Source organism: Arvicola amphibius, chromosome 12, assembly GCF_903992535.2.
Source record: "Arvicola amphibius chromosome 12, mArvAmp1.2, whole genome shotgun sequence".
Classification (NCBI taxonomy): Eukaryota; Metazoa; Chordata; class Mammalia; order Rodentia; family Cricetidae; genus Arvicola; species Arvicola amphibius.
Genome location: NC_052058.2, coordinates 51,129,219 through 51,150,671, shown reverse-complemented (window position 1 = coordinate 51,150,671; position 21,453 = coordinate 51,129,219). Strand labels below are relative to the sequence as shown.

At 39.1% G+C, this 21,453-nt stretch overlaps 1 protein-coding gene across 3 annotated transcripts in view; it reads right to left on the bottom strand.

Annotated features, from left to right (window-relative positions):
* Cfap20dc (CFAP20 domain containing) overlaps positions 1–21,453 on the bottom strand; it is a 219,107-nt gene that overhangs the window by 125,607 nt on the left and 72,047 nt on the right. For all 3 annotated transcript variants that reach the window (XM_038349740.1, XM_038349741.1, XM_038349742.1), the window contains exon 6: positions 8,434–8,590. In XM_038349740.1, coding sequence (XP_038205668.1) covers positions 8,434–8,590 — 157 coding nt within the window. The remainder of the gene's footprint in view (positions 1–8,433; positions 8,591–21,453) is intronic.

The following is a 21,453-nucleotide window of genomic DNA, read 5'->3' as shown; positions in this document are numbered from 1 at the left end:
TTTAAATTTCTATTATATGTTTTGTGTGATGGAACTATAAAAGGGCCCCACAAGGAGCGGAAGAAGAGATCTTAAGGGACGGAACTTGTAGGGGAAGAAGATAATACTCATAGAGCAGAAAAGGGCCATTTGGAGGAAAAGGTGAATGGGGGGGCTGGGAAAGGGTGGTGGAGTGAGGGGATGGACAACAGCAACAGTGTGAGCTCACTTCCCCCCAGTATCTTCTCCAGCATTTGCGGACAATTGTTTTGTTGATCTAAGCTATTCTTATTGGGCTAGGATGAAATCTCAGAGTTGTTTTGTGCTGTGGAATAACCCTAATGTACACCATGAATACATATTACTCTCGTTGGTTAATAAAGAACTGACTGGCTGGTAGTCAGGCAGGAAGTATGGGTGGGACAGCCAACCAGCGAATGTTGGGGGGAAGAAGGGCAGAGCTGGGGAGTCATGAGCAGTCTTGCAGAAAGAAGCAAGATGGACATGACGTACTGAGAAAAGACATGTGGCAAAGCACAGCTAAGAAATAAAAAAAAATAAAAAAAAGGAGAATACAAAGAATCAATGAAATGAAGAGTTGGTTCTTTGAGAAAATCAACAAGATAGACAAACTCTCTTTCAAACTAACCATAAGGCAGAGAGAATAACCTAATTAACAAAATCAGAAACAAAAAGGAGGATATAACAACAGATACTAAGGAAAACCAAACAATCATTAAGTCAAATCATACTTCAAAAACCTGTACTCTGAAAAACTGGAAAATCTAAAAGAAACAGAGAATTTTCTTGATAGATACCGCTTACCAAAGTTAAACCAAGCTTAGAGAAACAATTTAAATAGACCTATTACCCCCTAAGGAAATAGAAGCAGCCATTAAAAGTCTTCCACCCCCCTCCCCCCAAAAAATCCCAGGGCCAGATGGCTTTAGGGCAGAAATCTACCAAACCTTCATAGAAGAGCTAGTACTAACACTCCTCAAATTATTCCACAAAATGGAAACAGAACAAACATTGCCAAATTCATTTTATGAGGCTACAGTTACCCTGATACCCAAATCACACAAGACTTACCAAAGAAATAAAATTACAGACCAATCTCCCCATGAACATAGATAGAAAAATATTCAATAAAGTACTTGCAAACTAAATACAAGAACACATCAAAAAAAAAATCATCTACAATGATCAAGATGGCTTCATTCCAGAGATTCAGGGATGGTTAAACATAGAAAACTCTTTCTGTGCAATTCACCACATCAACAAACTGAAAGAAGAAATCACATGCTCATCTCATTAGATGATGAAAAAGCCTTTGACAAAAGCAAATACCCCTTCATAATAAAAGTCCTGGAGAGGTTAGGGATACAAGGAACATACCTAAATACAATAAAAGCAATATACAGCAAGCTGACACTCAACATTAAATTAAATGGAAACTTAAAGTAGTTCCTCTAAGATCAGGGACAAGACAAGGCTGTCCACTCTCTACATTCATTCAATAGAGTACTTGAAATTGTAACTAGAGCAATAAGGTGACTAAAAGAGATCAAGGGAATACAAATTGGAACGGAAGAAGTCCAAGTATCACTATTTGCGGATGATATGATAGTATACATAAATGATCCCAAAAATTCTACCAGGGAACACCTACAGCTGATAAACACCTTAGTTTGTACACAAAACAAACTAAAAAAAATCAGTAGCCTTCTATATACAAATGATAAATGGACTGAGAAAGGAATCAGGGAAACAATACCCTTCACAATAGCCACAAATAACATAAAATCTACGATCATTGGTCAGTAGGATTAATGTAATAAAAATGGCCACTTTGCCAAAAGCAATTTATGTATTTAACATAATTCTCATCAAAATTGCAACACATTTCTTTACAGAACTTTAAAGAATAATACTTAAATCATATGGAAAAACAGTAAGTCCAAGATAGCTAAAAAATCTGTATAATAAAGAACTTCCAAAGGTATCACCATCCCTGATTTCAATCTGTACCACAGAGCAAATAGTATCAAAACTATTGTATATGATATTGGCACCAAAAGACAAGCTGAATAATGGAACTGAAATGAAGAATGAGATGCAAATTTACATACCTATGGACACCTGAGCTTTGATATAGAAGCCAGAAATATACAATGGAAAAAAGAAAGCATCTTCAACAAATAGTGCTTGTCTAACCGGATACAGAAGAATGTAAATAGATCCATATTTATTACCCTTCATAAAACCCAAATCCAAGTGGATTAAAGACGTCAACATAAAAACAGGTACACTGAAGCTGAAGAAGAGAAAGAAGAGAAAGAGAAAGTGCCTTGAATGCATTAGCACAGTAGACAACTTCTTGTACTGAACACCAATAGTACAAACACTAAGATCAACAATTAATAAATGGGACTTCATGAAGTTTCAAGCTTCTATGAGGCAAAGGACACTGTCAAAAGGACAAAACAGTTTCCTATAGAATGGAAAAAGATCTTAACCAACCCCACATTTCACAGGGGGCTTATTTCTAAAATATATAAAGAACTCAAGAAACTAGACATCAACAAACAAAATAATCCATTTAAAAATGGGGTACAGATCTAAACAGAATTCTCAGCAAATTAATCTCAGATGGCCAATAGTCACTTAAAGAAATGTTCAATATCCTTAGCCATCGGGAAAATATAAATCAAAATGACTCTGAGATTCTATCTTACACTGTCAAAAAGGCTAAGATGAAAAACACAAGGGACAACTTGCGAGGATGTGGATTAAGGGGAAACTCTCCTCCACTGCTGGTGAGAATGTAAATTTGTACAGATAATTTGGATTTCAATGTGACCGCTTCTCAGAAAATTGAGAATCAGCCAATCTCAAGATCCAGCTATACCACTCTTGGGGATATTCACAAAGGATGCTCTACCATACTAAAAGAACATTTGCTCAGCTATGTTCATAGAAGTTTAATTCATAATATCCAGAACTTGGAAACAATCTAGATGCCCCTCAACCAAAGAATACATAAAGAAAATGTGATACATTTGCACAGTGGAGTGTTACTTAGCTGTTAAAAACAAAGACATCATGAGGATTTTCTGGGACATGGATAAACTAGAAAAGATCATCCTGAGTAAAGTAACCCACGCCCACAAAGACAAACATGGTATGTACTCACTTACAGGTGGATATTAGCCATGAAATAAATAATAATTATGCTACAATCCATAGACTCAAAGAAATTAAATAACAAAGCAGGCTCTAGAGGAATACATGAATCTCATGTATACATGAATCTTAAAGTATATACATCAAGGGGAAATAGAATAGATATGACAGGTGGATGAGGAGAGGGGTATGGATGGATGGTGGGCATGGAAACAGGAGGATAAGGTACGGGGAGAATGCAGGGAGAGTATTGGGAAAGACAACTGGAATCAAGAGCATCTCTGGAACAAACTAGAAACCTAGGGCAATGGAAACTCCCAGGCATCTATCTACAACAGTGACCCCTATTAAGATTTCTAGCAATAGGAGATACAGAGCCTAAACCAGCCATCTCCTTTAACCAGCAAGACTTCCATTGGAGGGACGGGGACCTAAAATTTGTACTGCCTACAAGTATTCTGAGGTGAAGGTGGTGCAGAAATTATGGGAGTGGCCATCCAATGGATCCAATTTGAGGCCCATACCCACGAGAGGGAGCCTACTCCTGACACTGCTTAGAGAGTCAGAACTCAGAGGCTGAGACCTAAGATAGAACCAAACATGACTGGCAAAAAGTTAATGAAACAATTCCTAATGATTTCTGCTATAATCATAGATCGCTGCATAGCCCAATTGTCATTAGAGAGATTTCTAATGACAGAAGTTATTACCAGAAACTTATGAAAATAGATGAAGAAAGCCACAGCCCAATTTTAGGCAGACCTTGGAAAATCCTATGGAAGATGGGGAGGAAGGAATATGGGAGTCAGAGGGGCCAAGGATACCACAAGAAAACAAATCAACTAACTTGGACTCATAGGGGCTCACAGAGACTGAACTGACAACCAAGGAGCCTGCATGGGACTGACCTAGGCCCTCTGCACATATATTACAGTTGTGTAGCTTGGCTTTCTTGTAGGGCTCCTAATAGAGGTAGCATGAGCTGTCTCTGACTCTGTTGCCTGCTTTCTGTTGCCGGCGTGCGGGTCCCTTCCCTTGTACTGGATTGCCTCATTCAGCCTTAATAAGAGAGGTGGTGCCTAGTCTCACAGCAGCTTGATAAGCCATGGCTGGTTGATAACCATGGGAGGCCTGCTCTTTTCCGAAGACTAAGTAGGAGGAATGGATGGGTGTGTGTGTTGGTGGGAGGGGGGTAGTTGGGAGAGCTGGCAGGAGAAGAGCAAGGGGAAAATGTGACCAGGCTGTGAAAAAAAAATAATTAATTAAAAAAGAGTATTTGCTGCTCTTGCACAGGTCCTGGGTTCAATTCTAAGAATCGACAAAACATTTAAAAGCTACCCTAACTCCAGTCCCAAGGGATTTAATTCTGGTGTTAAGGGGCGCTAGACACGCACATGGTGCATATTCACATATGCAGGTAAAAAGTCAAAATGTAAAAATGATTCTAAAAATGGTGCAGTCAATATTGAAGTAAGTGCAGCAGTTTCTCAAAACACTAACATTAGAACTGCCCTGCCACCCAGCTGTACCACTCCCAGATATTTACCCAAAGCACCTGATTTCAACATGTCACACAGATACTTGTATGTCTATGTTTACTTTTGTGTACTTCTCCCAAAGCTATGGAACAGAACCAACCTAGAGGTCCATAGACAGGTGAATAGATAATGAATATATAGTATATACATGAAACAGAATTTTAATCAACTATAAAGGTAACATTAAAACATGACATTCATAGAAATATAGGTAGAATTGGAAGGCATTATGTTATAAATAAAATAAGCCAGACCCAGAATTACAAATGCTGCTTGTTTTGTCATATGTGAACTCATTAAATTCAAATGTGTGTGTGAGAGAGAGAAAGAGAGAGAGACAGAGACAGAGACAGATAAAAGAGATGGAGAAGGGGGAAGAGAAATTACAAAGGGTCCATGACAAAAGAGAACGCGATTTTAAATGGGGGAGAGAGAAATGGAATATATGTGGTCTCAAAGCGGAAGGGGGGGCTATTTGATGGCCTAAGAGGACCAGTGAAGGTGAGGGAGACATGTGGGTGAGAAAGGCTGAGTGTGGCATGTGTAAGGAGAGAGCACAGTCATATCAGGTACAAAAATTCCACAATAAATACATCATGTTTATATCTCGATACTCAAAATTTAATTTAAGAAACCCACCAATGGATTTAGATATTGAAATTATGAGACACGAATTTAAAAAGTTTTGATCAATGTAACTTACAACTTTGATAACAAGATGAAAAATTCTTTCAAAATAATGAAAGCTATAAAAAAATCAAATGAAATTCTAAAATCAATACACATAACTCAAGAATAAAAAGTGTATAGTCACTCAGCTCCAGGCAAGTGCTAAGAAAAAAAAGTTCCACGTAGGAGCTCCAAAGGAGACTGCTTCCAGCAGCATCAGTCATAGCAGCCTAACAACGATAAAGTGTCATTTTGTGAATGTCACAGGGCACAGTAGTGATAAGTAGCCATGACACAGATAGATCCACAAACAACGAAAGTACAGGCACCGTGTGATCCCAGCTCTATTGAGTTCACAAACAGGCACAATTAATCTGACAAATCAAGGAGGGAGAAGGCCACAATCATGTGAGAATAGCAGCATTTCCAGGATATTTTTAATGCTCAAATTTTTGATTAGAATGCTCAAATTTCTTGATTACAGAGATACAGTAAGTAATATGTCCACATTGCTGTAACTATACAAAGGACATACTTCAGATTGGGCATGTTTTCTATACACATACAAAAGGTTGACAATATAATACCTATGCTTCAATAAAATTATTGAAGTGAGGTAAGAGCAAATTACTCTTTTATAGATGCATCTTTTATTAACTGAGATAAAACAACCCCAGCCATAAGTAATTCCTTCTTCCTGTTAGTGTCATGTGCCTAATGTAGCTGAATTCAAAAGTTATCTGTCTCAGTTTCTTCAGAGAACACATCTGCTTGTGGTTTTATGTGGGCAGAGAAGGAACAGACTGAAAGCCACCCCAAACACTGTAACCATTCTCCCTGTCTTTAGAATGCACGGAAAACCACCTGAACCACCTTTACCCATTCTCCCTGTCTTTAGAATGCACTGAAAACCACCTGAACCAACTTTACCCATTCTCCCTGTCTTTAGAATGCACTGAAAGCCACCTGAACCACTGTAACCATTCTCCCTGTCTTTAGTTGTATCCCTCACCCTATGACAGCCATGAAAGCACAAACTCCCCACAGGTTTCAGGTCAAATTCTGGGTAGGCTCAAAGGCTTCAGCTTTATTTGTTCTCTGAAGACACCCCTTCAGCTTAAAAATGTAGAGGCACCTTTGGTCTGTTGTTCTTTTCTTCTCCCACACTGAATCCTTGTGAATTTATAGCCTTTAAAACATTTCTGGATCATAATTTGATGGGAGCTAAAAGAGGGATCAGAGACTAACACATGTATTTCACTTGCTATGCTCTATTCACTTTTTCTTTGCATTTATATTTATTAGGCTATGATTAATTTACTATGATCTGATACAGAGAGCATATCATTTTCTGTACACATTGTAGCATTTTATTAGAGGGTTCTGCTTTTTGCAGCATCTTCAACTGTAGCCTATAAGTGATAGATAGCACGAAAAGGTGCACTCATCGACTTGTGATCTCTGGGAAACTTTTAACATGTATTACTATGTTTTATTATCAAACAGGCACAGTGTGAATGACCCATATCCAGGGGAACACAGGCATAAAGTCCACAGACAAAGCTCTAAAAATCACCTTTGATATCTCCGTGCAGCACTGCTTCTAGAAGAACTGATTTTAATTACTCCAGGTGAAAATAAAAGGAAAGCATTAGTATTGGTTCAATATTTGGGGGTGTTTATAACCACTGTAACAAGACTGTGTATTCACATGTAATCACTGGACAGCTGAGTAATTTACAGAACATATTAATCAAATTAAGAATAATGCACCTATTCTAGTTTGTATACAATGTGAGGAAAAGCAGTTTTCTTTCCATTTCTAACACATTCAATAGGAAATTACGGTTGCTGTCAAATCACACCATGAAACTCATGCAGAGTTAGAAGACAATGAGAACGCTATGAAGTCTGTCATTTCTATGTCCTTAATTTGGTGGCTTTCCCATACAATAAATCCTGCTTTGCAAAACAGAAACCAGACATGTGCTTTCACCAGCCTCCCTAGTAGCATGTAACCTGGGCTCCACAAATCAGACAACCATGACAACATGCTTTACTCAATAGAGGGAAGCATGAAGAAGAGATCTATGTCTGGGGAGGGTGGCAGGTAAGTAAATGGGGGCTGCTATAATACATTCTAGAACCTAGAGATCAGAACTGTGGTGTGACTTAGGGAGTCTGCAGAGCTGTGACTTATTCATAGCTATAGACTGCAAGCCTGCTTTTGTGGATATCCTTGATTAACTGTATAGTACCCAGTTTCTGCAAAAAAAAAATTCCTCTACTTTTTCAGCTACCTAAAGAGAATTCTGTTCTCAATTAAATCTCTGTTCAGATGGGAAGTACTAACCATAAACAAAAAACTGTTTTAAAAACAAAAGTACTTGAAATTAAAGTAAACAAATAAACAAACAGAAAAAGTGAAACTGGATCCTTAAACTATATACAAAATTTGATAGAAGACTTCAATGTAATGCCATTAGAGGAGAAAGTTGGAAAAACATAAAAATACAGGTATCAGCAAGAATTTCCTAAAAAAGACTCCTGTAGTCCAGGAAGCACTAGCAAGAAAAAAGAATTAGGATTACATGAAATTAAAAAGCCTTTGCACTACAAAGCAAACAATGAGCTGAGTGAAGACAAAAACTATAGAATGGATCAATATTTGACAAAAAATTAATATCTATAATATCAAAAGAGCCACTAATCCAAATTAAAACAACTCAATTACTAAGTAAGCTGATGAAACAGACAGTTTTCAAGAGGGAGTAAGAAAGGGTAATAAACGTGAAAAAATGTTCAAAATCCCTAGCTATAAGAAAATTAAAACTATAGAGATTCTCTCATCTCAGAAATGCTGCCAAGGTGTAGGGAAAGGGGAACCTCATATACTAATGGTGGCAATTCAAATCAGTGTAGCAAATACCAAAACTGTTCTTAATTTAAAAAACTTTTATGTCTATAATTTACATTTGCATTCTAAAGTAATATTTAAGTTTATTTCTTACTTTACATTTCTCTGAAAGAAGGGTCCTCAAAACTAGAAAACAAAGCTTACCATCTTTATCAGCAGTTTCTCGAGGCTTTGATTTTAAAGTGAAGATCTTCCGTAGCTTACAGTTAGCAGAGACAATAATTCCATCCAACGACTGGAAAACTGCTCCCTTGAATATCTCACTGGTGAATGCGACCAAGTCAATGCACAGATTGCACCACTAAGAAAAAGGGAAGCAGATGCAAGTTAGGACCTTCTAAGGCACAGAAGCAGAGACTCATTGCATGCCCAGAATTGAGACAGCTATTCAAATCCTTCGACTTGGCTCCGGTGTGCTCTTTCTGTTTGACTTAAGTTTCCTTAAAAGTGGCCTTGATTTTCTTCCACGAATCACCATAATCTGAACTATACATCAGTGAGCAGACTATTATGTCCCCATCATGAAACACCAGAGCTGCTCTGGAAAATAGCTCTCTTGTCTGTGGGTACCATACTAGTGTGAAGTTAAAGGCAGGTGCTTTATGACACTTAACGCTTGAATATCAGAGACAAGGAGCTCGTTGTTTTTTCAAGGGGATTAATTTGATTACAGTTAGCTACTTTATTTTTAAAAAGAAGGGATTAATTAGAATCTTGGTTAAATGGTACTCAGTACTATCTACTTACAACCAATTAACCTATTGTACAGAAATAGATCCTTCTAAAGGATTTGTAATTATGCCGTGTGTGTGTGTGTGTGTGTGTGTGTGTGTGCCAATTTTGAAGTACTCTTGCAGGTACTAATTCCAGCCTATTAAACAATTAGATCCCTTAGTACTGCATCAAATGAATTCTATGATCTGACTGACTAAGAAAAGAGGAAAAACAACCAATGGTGAGAAATTAAGACATATTTAATATTGCAGGATAAAAATAGAAAATAATTTTTGAAATTAAAACAAAAGTATTAAAATTCCATTTGCTTCTTTATTAAATATTAGGGTCTTTGATTATTTTTAGAAGCACAGTTTATAAATATGGCTTTTTCTAGGAGAGTGCTGATTTTAATATGGAGCTGAGCCTTGATGTCTCAGTAGCACGTCAGTTAGAGACTGGAATGGTTTGCCAATTACACCAAAACCATTATATTTTTGTAGGTGACTCAACAGTAAAGTTACATTTCTAGGCCATGAGAATACTATGGTTTCTTGGGGGAATATACAGCCTGGAGCTACCTAGGAAGGAAGTGGGGTTAGGTATAGCTGGATAATGATAACCAGCTGTGTTGTGGGACTTCAGGGAGTAGTGTTGGGTAGGGCATCAAGCCGCTCAGACCAAGTCTTAAAGGCTTAGCAGGGGACCTCAGAGTCTCTACAAGGTAAACGCTTCTGAAGTTCTGGACATAATAATGTGAAAATGCAGAGCACTGGGAAGATAAGTTCGTGTCACCCCTGATGGAGGAATATTCTGAGTGACAGAGGAGGCCTTTGGGGATAAGGTGGGGCTGGCTGTGTCAGAATAAAGATCACTGAGACAGAGAATAGTCTTGTATCTGTGGTCAAACAAGGATAAAGTGAGAAGGCCAGTTAGGAGGCTGACTCAGGAGTCATTAGAATACAAGGAACAATCCAAGAGATAGGTCCATCAGGTAGCACGTGATAGTCTGGGCAAGTCCGGATCATAGGGAACGGAGGTGTGGGTTTTCTTTATCTATTAGCACACCACATAAGCACTATTATTCTATAAATATTGTTTTTTTTCCCTAAAAGACTTAGTATGACCCAGTTCTAGATAACTAGTTCAAGTCACCAAAAATGTCACTGATTCTTCCCCTACACATGGAGTACATATTAAGTGCTGGGCACTGGCCTCACTTCTGGAGATATAAAAACACACGAGAGGCAGACATGTGGCTTCTACTCAACACAGTTACCACAGAGGGGACCATACATGTAAATCAACACAGTACTGTCAAGGTTCTACCTGATCATCCTGTTAAGTCAGTTAACTGATTCTCTTCTCTACGTAATTTATTTATTTTTGCCAGTTTTAGATACTAACCCACCCCCTGACCCCATGTCAGATGAGACTTCTGGTTCACTTACACATCATGTTTTCTAAACTTCATCCTCCCTGAGTTATCATCTTTTGTTTACTCTCTTTTCCCTAGCATTCCATATTCTGAGATTGTATTAATAAAACTGCAATATTATGCCCAATGGAGCTAAACGGTACTTTGTGACAACCTTCCCTTCTACCATACACCTTTCCCCCTTTTGTATTTTGAATTAATTTCTGGTTGTATAATCTGCCTTTTAAAATAATGACTCTTAAGTCTTCTACTTCTTGGAAAAGTTTGAAGATGTCACCCACATTTGGCTTTCAATAAGAAGTTTACCATGTAGAGAACACAGCTGAACGTGGTTGTGTTCTCACCTCAAGGCTCTCTTCCTCTCTCCCTGCTTATCTGCCCTCTGCTAGGGAATTAGAGCCTACCTCCTTCTAACACAGTCCCATGAAAGCAGCCTGTGTCCAGGGCAGGCATGATGCTCTCATTCCCTCTCCTTGACTTGTGCTTGTTTGCAAAGTCTTCAAATAATAATAATGTCTATACACGAATATATGAAGACATGCGAATGCACTCATGTCTACTCTCTCTCTCTCTTTCTCTCTTTCATTTCTTAATAATTAAACAAATGTTTGATAATTGGTATATTTTTTCCAATGGTCTACCACCAAAAAAGTGAATCCTGAGAAAAATGGGGAAACCTTTCAAAAATCCACCTTAGCTAGAGAAAATAGAAATATATACATGTATCTTGTGGTTTAACAGACTTTATAAAGGTTATAATTTTCATAAGCTTCAACAAACAACTTGATATTTATATAAATATTATGATATATGCTATGAAGTTTGGAGAAAGAGGATAAACTTTACTACTAATAAGTGGATTATATGAATTATAGTTAATCTTTATAAAATATATTTCATTATTCTTGGAGGTATCATCCATTATTAAAGGCCATATGATTTTCTTGATCTTTAATTACTCTATTTCTATGTATAACTTTAATGAAACAGGGAAGAATTACTGACCTCAAGTGTTTGTAATGTGAGGTGTTATACACAGGCAACAGAAAGAGCTCCCCTCATCTTCACTATGTGAATGTTCAGTGTACACTTGAAAATGATATATACTCTGTAGCCATTAGATCAAGTTTCAACAAACGCCGAGCAGTGCAGGCTGAGTGGCAGCGCTTCCAGAGCACAGCCTTCAGCATTTCCCAACAGTTTTAAACGGAGGACTCTTGAAATTTCGCTACACTGTATTTGCCTTTCCCCACTGGGCTCTTTCAGTTTTTCATACACTTTCAAGCTTTCTTATTTAAGTGTGTACACATTTAGAATTGTCATATTATGCCAGTAATATTTTTTTCTGTGGCACATACTTGAGAAAAAAGGATAATTATTTTGGTTCATATTATAAGAAGCTTCGTATCTGCTGGATCCATTACAAAGCAGAAACCGGATGGGGAAGGACAAGGTGGAGGAAAGCAGAGAGGGAGACAAGCAGGGGCTAGGGTTCTCAGAGGGAGACTCACTTCCTTCAGCCAGTGCTCTCCCCTGCTGACATACACTCCACAGCTCCACCTCCAAATAATATATTTAAATTCTTAGTCTACCACTGAAACTGCTGAGTAGGTCAGGGCCCCAAGATCGAATAATGTATGGGACACTCTCAAATAGATGCTGTTAACTGCGCTTTACTGATCTCCTAGGTAATGGTCACCATGATTAAGCACTGGGCTTGGGAGGAGGCTGTGTAGATAAAAAGCACCTGCTGTGCCAGCCTGAGGAGGACCTGAGCTCTTTCCATATTCTAGGTACTAATCCTCGGTCAGACTGCCCGGGACTAGGGACTGGAGAGAGCAGCAGCAGTATCACTAAACCAAAGGGGCCAGTTAGTGAAGGGCTGGAAAGTCTTTCCCACTGAGTCTACATGGGACAAACAGCTGGAGGAGCCAGGACACAGACATGAGGGAAAGAGGGTGCTCTGTGCATGATCATTAAAGTCACGATACATCTTTTCCTAGCTCAGTGGCTCACTCCCATTCTTCAGAGTAGCTATCTTCCTCCCTCCCTCCCTCTCTCCCTCCCTCTCTCCGTCCCTCCTTCCCTCCCTCCCTCTTCCTCCATCCCTTCTTTTGTTTTATGTTTTGAGACAGGATTTCTCTGTGTAACAGTCCTGGCTGTCATGGGAACTCATTCTGTAGACCAGGCTGGCCTTGAACTCAGAGAGATTCATCAGTCTCTGTTTTCTGCGTGCTGGGGTTAAAAGCATGCACCACCACCACCTGGTTTATTTCTATTACACTGTGTTTCAGGTACAACTCTTAGACCTGTACTTAGGAACCTAGACACACCAGTGGGTGCTCTCCAAATGCCAAGCCACACCTGTAACAAGATGATAGGAAAGATTTTCTTCTACCCTGTGGACTTCCCATACAAATATTTCACCTGCGCTGCAGACCCTTTAAATTTCATCCAAGCCCATCTGCCAGTGTTTTATGACCTTAGCTCCCTGGGTTCTTTTCAGAAAGTCCTTGCTCATGCCTATGTACTGAAGTATCTTCCTATAGCAAGGTTCATGGATTGCAGTCTTACATTAAGTTCTTTGATCCATTCTGAACCAATTTTTATAGAGAATGAGCAATATAGGCCTAGTTTTACTCTTTTACAGATTTTCGGGGTTTTTTTTTTGGCCACCATTTGTTGAAGAAACCACCATTCTCTGATGCATGTTTTTCACATTTTTCTTGAAAATCAGATGTCTGTAGCTGAGAGGGTTTAATTTGGGCCCTTGATTCCATTCTGTTGATTCATTATTTATTATTTTTCTAACAGTGCCATGCTGCTTTTGTTACTATGGCTCTGAAGTGTGACCTGACGTCAGGCATTGTAACATGGCCAGCATTGCTTTTCTTACTCAGGCTTGCTTTGGATATCCTGAGACCTTTTTGCTTCCATGTGATTCTTATGAGTTTTATTTTATGTGATGATATCATTGGAATAGACAAGGAGTCTACTGAATCAAATAGACTGTCTTTAGTGCTACAACATTTTCACTGTATTAATTCTGTTGATCCAGAATAATGGGAAGTTTATCTACATTCTAGCATCTTCTTTGATTTCTTCAGTGTTTTAGAATTTTCATTGTAGTGGAAGCTTTCACTTCCTAGGTGAGGTTTATTTCCAGGTGCTGTTTGTTCCATTAGGGGGGATGGAACGAGTGAGCAGGATGCCATAGTTTGCGAGCTATAGGAGACAGCTCTCTGGGGAGATGATTAAATATTATAACTCCACTTTATTCCAGGAAGAAAGGGGAATATAAAGGCTGGGGACAGTGGCAGGGGCATCACCTAATTTGCATTAGGAGGAGTGCTCCTATCAAAAGTCTCCAGTATGTGCAGCAAGTCAGTCTTCCAGCAGTGATCCTTCTCAGGGTTTGGGCTACAGATAAATCAGGCATCTGGCTTTAGAGACAGACATCTAGTTTAGAGACAGCTTTTGCATAGGGACGGTCTTCCTGGCCTAGGGACATTCTCCAGAAAAGGGCAGGTCGAGAGCAGGAAGCCATGCTGGAGAGGAAGGGAGTTTCATACTGCCAAGCTTATAGAAAAAAACTACTGGGCTTATGGCAGACTGTGACCTCAACCAGCCAGCAATGTACCCTGACATCTAGGTATGTTTTAAGAAATGATTGTGAATAGGACTCTTTTCTTGATTTGTTTCTTGTCACGTTTGGTATACAGGAAACTAATGGTATTTGTATACCTATTTTATATTCTGTTACTTTGCTGAATGTGTTTATGAGTTTTAAGTTTTCTGGTAGACTCCTTAGGGTCTCTTACAAATAGGATTATATTATGTGCAAAAAGATAGTTTGAATTTTGTTTTGTATTTCTTTTTTTTTCCTTTCCCTTATCACTCTAATCCTTCAAGTACAATACGGAGCAAGAGAGGAGGAAGAGGACAATCTTGTTCCATTTCTAATTTTAGTGGAATTTTAAAGTTTTTCTTTCACTTATAATAATGTTGGCTATGGGTTTGTTATATGTAGTCTTTATTATATTTATGTGTGTTCCTCCTAGTTTCTTTAAGACTTTCACGCTGTAGGGGCGAACCATCTGTCAAAGGTCTTTTCTGCATCTACTGATTGGTATGTAGTGATGGCAAGTTTTATGTCAAGTTGACACAAGCTAGAGTCACTTTTGGAGAGGGAACTTCAAAGGAGAAAACTGCTCCATCAGACCGGCCTGCGGTGCATTTTCTTGACTGACGATTGATGCAGGAGGACCTGGGTTCTATAAGGAAGCAGGCTGGGCAAGCTGTGGGGAGAAAGTCAGTAAACAGTACTCCTTCATGGCCTCAGCATCAGTTCCTGCCTCCAATTTCCTGCCCTGAGTTTCCTGCACTTACTTCTCTGAATGATAGACTACAAGTTGTAAGATGAAATAAACCCTTTTCTCCCCAAGCTGCTTTTGGTCATGGTGTTTTATCGCAGCAGCGACCCTTACTAAGACATAGGCCTTGTACCACTCTTGCTTCCCTGGAAGGAAGCCCAGTCACAGTGAATGATCTTATTGATGAGTAGTTGGAATTCAGCCTGCACATGTTTTATTGAGAAGTTCTGAGTTTATCTGAGCTTATAATTATATTTGCTGTTGTATCCTTATCTGCTTTTGGTATGGGTAATACTAGTTTTATAAAACTAGTTTGGTAATAAGTTTTCCTTTCTATTTAATGGAACAGTTTGAGGAGCTCTGGCTGTACTTCTTCCAAAAAGGTGTGGAAGAATCTGAATTCTGGGAGAGGCAGCTTTTAGTTTGAGCATTTTTTTTTTATTTCCTGTGTGAGCATAGAGGTTCAGGACCTGTCCCTGTCCAGACCCTTGTGTGAGATCATATGCAAGTGTGTCACTGTGTGGTCCCTCATGTGGGTGCATATGCAATTAAGCTTGTCCCGTGCATGAGCAGAGGTACAGGACCAATTTTTGTGTAGTTTATTCCAATATAAGTCTAAGAGTAGATTCCCAACTGTGGACCACTGCATGGTCTTTGTTCCCCTCTATTCTTACTCCTCACCCCTTCTATTTCTAGGTATTCTATGGCACAGACATCATGTCAGAGTCACATGCAACTTTCTCTGGGTTCACAGCTATGCAGAGAAAGAACTTTGCTTCCATAGGCTCCTCTTAGCCATCTACAGCATAGGTCTCTTGAAAACGGCCTTCTGCTGTGCCAGTCTGAGTGCTGAGAACAGAATAATTTTCTAGCATGTATACAGTATATGGCCTGATTGCAGTATATGGTTGGATTGCAGATTTGCTCAATGACATATCCAATGTTGGTTCTCACATGCTATGGGATGGTCTTTCTGAATGCTGTGACTATGTGTTGCTCTCATTGTTTTATGAATAAAGCCACTATGGTATATGGTAAGACAGGATAAAGCCAGGCATGAAATCCAAAAAGAGATAGAGGAGAAGAAGGGTGGAGTCTGGGAAATGCTAGCCAGCTGCCAAGAAAGGAAGACATTTAAAAAAATAAGGTAACAAGTCACAAACCACATGGTAAAGCACAGATAAAAATATACTGGTTAATTTAAGTGTAAGAGCTAGCTAATAAAAAGCTTGAGCCATTGTTCAAGCATTTATAAGTAATATTAAGCCTCTGAGCAGTTATTAGGGAACTGGCAGGTGGGAGAGAAACCTCTGATTATACTCCTATTTTTCTTTTCTTCTCCATTCTCTCTCTTTGAGACAAGGTTTTTTACAGGTAAGGCTGATCTCAAACTTACTATGTAGGCACTTAGGAATCTGAACTTCTGATCTTCCTCTACCTCCTGGCAGCCTGGATTCTTGGTATGCATTAGCATGCCCAGTTTCATGCAGTTATGGGGACTGAGCCCAGGGTTTCCTGCATTGGAGGTAAGTACTCAGCTAGTTACTTTTTGACTCTAAAGCCAGAACAATGTGGCCAAAGCTGCCAAGTTCTGCTGACTGCTGGGCCTGGAACATGGCCCCCTTGTTCAATTACATCTTCACTGACTTTCTGCTTATGATGGCTACCTTCACTGCCTAATCCAGGCTGTCTTAAAACACGCTCCATAGATTAGGCTTGCCTTGAACTCAGATCTTTCGATTACATCTTAACCAGTTTTCTGTTTCTGATGGTTGCCTTCACTGCCTAAGCATGGCTGTTCTGGAAATTGCTCTGTTCATCAGGCTGGCCTCAGACTCAGAGACTTACCTGTCTCTGCCTTCCCAGTGCTGGGATTAAAGGCTGCTACTACTTCCACCAGGTTCTAAACTTTAGTTCTTTTTCAGAAGTTGGAAATTTAGCTGGGTTGGATCTTGTCCTGAGGTCACCACTCCCTTTATTCCATTTCTTAATCTTTGTTTATCTCCATGAACATAGGATTTAGCTTTATTTACTTCCTGGTGCTCCTTTCTTCTCAATTTGTACATTTTCCATTTTTCTTTTCTTAGCTTGCTCCTTTTCATTATAGATCTTCATTAGAGTTAACACTAATAACCATAGGACAGAGTCTATACCAGGGTTTTTTTTTGAGTTTCCTCTCCTAACAATTTTTTTCAAAAGTCTATACTTTAGCCTCAGGCAGACTCTTTGGACAAAGGAGAAAAGCAGCCACTTTCTTCACCAAAATATCACAAGAACTATCTCAAGTCCACACAGTCCTCTGTAATCTCCTGAACAAGGTCCCATAGTTCATCAAATTACTCTCAGCACCACTGTCTTCCATGCTCCTACTAGTATGGCTCATTAAGCAGCACTTAAAGCATTCAACTGTTTTTCTAACCCACAGTCCCAAGGTCCTTATTCCTTCAACCAAAAGCATGTCCCAGTAATGTCCCAGTCACTGGTACCAATTTCTATTCTTAGTTAGGGTTTCTGTTGCTGTGAACAGAAACCATGACCATGGCAACTCTTATAAAGGAAAGCATTTAATTGGCTGGTTTACAATTTCAGAGGTTTAGTCCATTGTCATCATGGTTGGACACAACGGCCTACAGGCAGACAGTTCTGAAGAAGGAGCTGAGAATTCTAAATCTTGATCCAAAGGCAACAGGAAGTGAACTCTGGATTATTAAAAAATTGTTATTGTTTTTATTGAGCTATATATTTTTCTCTGCTACCCTTCCTTTCCATTCCCTTTCTACCCTCTCCTATAATCCCCATGCTCCCAATTTACTCAGGAGATTTTTGTCTTTTTTTACTTTCCATGTAGATTAGATCCATGTATGTCTCTCTTTGGGTCCTCTTTGTTGTCTAGGTTCTCTGGGATTGTGAATTATATGCTGATTTTTCTTTGCTTTATGTCTAAAAGTCACTTATGAGTGAGTACATATTATATTTGTCTTTCTGGATCTGGGTTACCTCACTCAATATGATGTTTTCTAGCTCCATTCATTTTGCTGCAAAATTCAAGATGTCGTTATTTTTCTCTGCTGTGTAGTGCTCCATTGTGTAAATGTACCACGTTTTCCTTATCCATTCTTCGGCTGAGGGGCATTTAGGTTGTTTCCAGGTTCTGGCTACAACAAATAATGTTGCCTTGAACATAGCTAAGCACATGTCCTTGTGGTATGATTGAGCAGCCTTTGGGTATATACCCCAAATCACTGACACAATGGGAAGCATGATGTTTGAGGAAAATGGGGAAGATGGTTCTTGAGTAATTTTAGGTGCAATATACTAGAGCTCTAGCCTGTATTCAAATATATAAAAGATGCCACTAGAGTTTAGTTAAATAATGTACAAGACCTAAGGAATGATTTTATCCATTTAAATGTGAAACACTAGGTATCTGAGTGGAGGAGATTGCTTTATCACATTGTTCTGCTCTATCTCTAGTGAAAGACTCATTCTGAACAACAACACATAATTAACTTCCTATTCAAATGGGATCAAATTTACTATACATTTCAGCACGTTTCGGTAGCTAAACATTGATATGCATCATAGACCACCACCAACTATTGAAAGTTGTGGTAAAGAAGAAATGAAATGGATTTCTGAGTCCTGACTAAGTGGGTACTTCCAGTGTTTAATGTGATAGTTTATCATTTTTAAAATTGTTCTTGACATTGAAAACTCAAGTTAAACATAGAAATTTCAGTAACTGAAAGGTTAAAGTGAATCTTCATAATTAAGAATACCATGAAAATAAATTTGGAAGGTTAACATTTAAAGATAATTGAAACAGAAAGTGGCCTATATACAAATATTCACATCTGTTTGACTATAAGAATTTTATTTTATTGCCTGTTGGTACCTAAAGTATTTAGCTACAGAACAGGAACAGTGAACAATTCAGCAATTCTATTCTGAACCAGGACTCCTAGAAGTCTCAGGCAGATAGCTAAGCAAAGTAGAAGGGTTTTAGGGCACAGTGTGCACCTTATTAAGTAAGAGGCTTCAAGGTCATAGGATGTAGTAGGTGCAGATTAGGAAACTGAGGTGTCTCCAGAGGTAAGAAGTCAGGAATTTTGTATGAGATCTTCAAGTTTTTAAATGTTAGCTGAAGTGCTTTTAGAAAGCTCTGTTGAGGCTTAGCGTCAAGATAGATAGAAATGATAATGGATAGAAAAAATGTGAACGGCATGGCCAAAACAAAAACCAGATAAGTAGGGCAGGTATCACACTGACCAAGCTCATGGTGTCCTGGATGAGTGGGGTATGCTTAGCGTCTCTACTGCTTGGGATAGAAACTGCCCTTAAGACACTACTCAACAGACACTCATCGGGAAAAGAGTGCATCAGCCTTCTCCTTCATCATTGTTGAATCTGGAGGAAAATGAGGGACATGAGAGCGAGTTCTTAGCATCGGTCTGAATACTCTGAGACACTTGTGAAATCACCAAGAACATTACAAAGCTTATACAATTAGTTCTCAAAACCCCTACTATTTCATCAGAAGGTGCATTAAGACTTGCCAGTTTGTCCAGAAAGTATCTGAGTACTTACTGTGTACCAGATACTGACAGGAACTAGGGTTAAAAGCTCAACAGGGCATGCTAACAGTCTGATGGAGAAGACAGGCAAGTAAGCAGGTGAGTGAAGGGCACAGGTTAGAAGCTATGGGGGCTAGGAAATTCAGTCTCAATGATGAGCACCTTCCAGAGGACCAGCCCTTGGGCTTTAAAAGAAGTAGCATTTAAAGTACAAACTGCAGCTATGGTCTTTACCCAGGGCTCTCTGTACTGCCGGACACTCTTTTAAAAGTTTTATTATTACAACACGTAAATCCCAACATCCTTGTGGCATATATACTCTATATGCTTCATATTGTCTGCATTTTATATATACAGAACACAAGAATTTCCAGACCAGCAATATCATCAGTTTTACTAATTTTTGAGAATTTTCTACATGAGTACAACATCTACATCACTAACCCCTCCATTTTTCAACTAATGTATCTCCCTCCCAAATTACTTAATTCCCATATAAACCATACATATTATGTCTACATATAAATATATTTTTATAAATATATAAATTTATTTATATAATATACCTCAAATAATATATTAGTTCATATATATCACACATACATACATACACACATATATATATTTATATAATACACACGCATCCTATTGAGTCCCTTTAGCTTTGCTCATATGTACACAGGTCCAATAATTATCTGTCTTTAAGCTGTAAAAAGTATTTACACTACATGTTTAAATTACACACACACACAAACAGCAAGCATCTCCACTTTGGTTTTGTTTTTACTTCTGCAGAGGACACCACGTATCTGGATGTACCGTATCTACTATGTACACGTGTCTTAACTCATCTAGACACAGGAATCTCAGGTTGCTTCACATCCATTCTTCTATGGCTACCACCCAGTCCTCACAAATGCTAGCCCAAATTACAGCAAATGGCCACATCATTTTTACTTTCTACCAATTCCAATGGTTGTAGACCTCACTACCAGAACAATTTCCTCGACCAGAGAACTGTTTTCTTTTTTAGTCCAAAAGCTCTTCTTCTCTGTGTGTGTTTTGTGGTGGTGTGAGGCATACAACACGCTCTCGTCCCTCACCTGCACCCAGCCTATGGCAGCTTTAGTAGGGTCCTTTTCTCCATCCCAGTGGCCGTGCAGGAGGCCTGAAGTGAACATTAGCTCTTTCTTGATAGCTCTTTACTTTATTTATCAGCACAGGGTCACTTGCTGAACCCGACGGTCAGTAATTCTATGAGGCAGCTGGCCCCAGGGACCCCACCCTCTGTTCTGCCTCCTGAGTGTTGAGATTCCAAGTGGCTGCTACACCTGCTTAGCTTTAGCCTGGGTTTTGGGGTCTTAAACTCCAATCCTTATGTTTAAGTAGTGAGCACTTTATTCACTGAGCCATCTCCCTAGTCCTATTCATATTTTATTTTGGAAGATTGTACTAACTTTTCTGTTTATACAACTTATATGAAGATTTCTTTAAGAATAAATTGAAGTTTTAAAAAAAAGTAGGTCAATTTAAAGCAAAGAATTAGGCATATCCTAGAACAGGTGGTACACAAACAGGGTACTGAGAGCAGTACCTTTAAAATAAAATTCAGACTGACTGAAACTTGGGAGGGACCAGTTAGCCAAGCAGGCCCTTCTGACAACACTAGTAGGTCACGTCTTCCACGGAGCCAGGCTGCTGTGTTGAGCGACCATGCTTCTTCAGCTGTTTGAGAGCTGGCAATAGTGATGCTAGCCTGTGCTCCTCAGAGTTGTACCACTTCCGGCCTCCATGCTTCTGCCCAGCTGTCCCTTTGCTGGCGGTGCTGGGTCTCCTAAGTTTCCCTGTTTACAAGCTTTCTAAGCCCACCTGCTGCTGTCCCTGCATGAAGCCTGCAGCTGGCCAACAAATAATTTCCTTCCCTTTTACAGAGTTGGTAGCATCTCTCTCTAGTGTGTCTCCTTCACAGCTTTGGTAACACTGTATTTAAGTAATACTCTTTTGCCCAGCAGATGTCAAGGGGCAGGGAGGCATTTTATTCACTTTTAATAGCATCTCGGTGCCT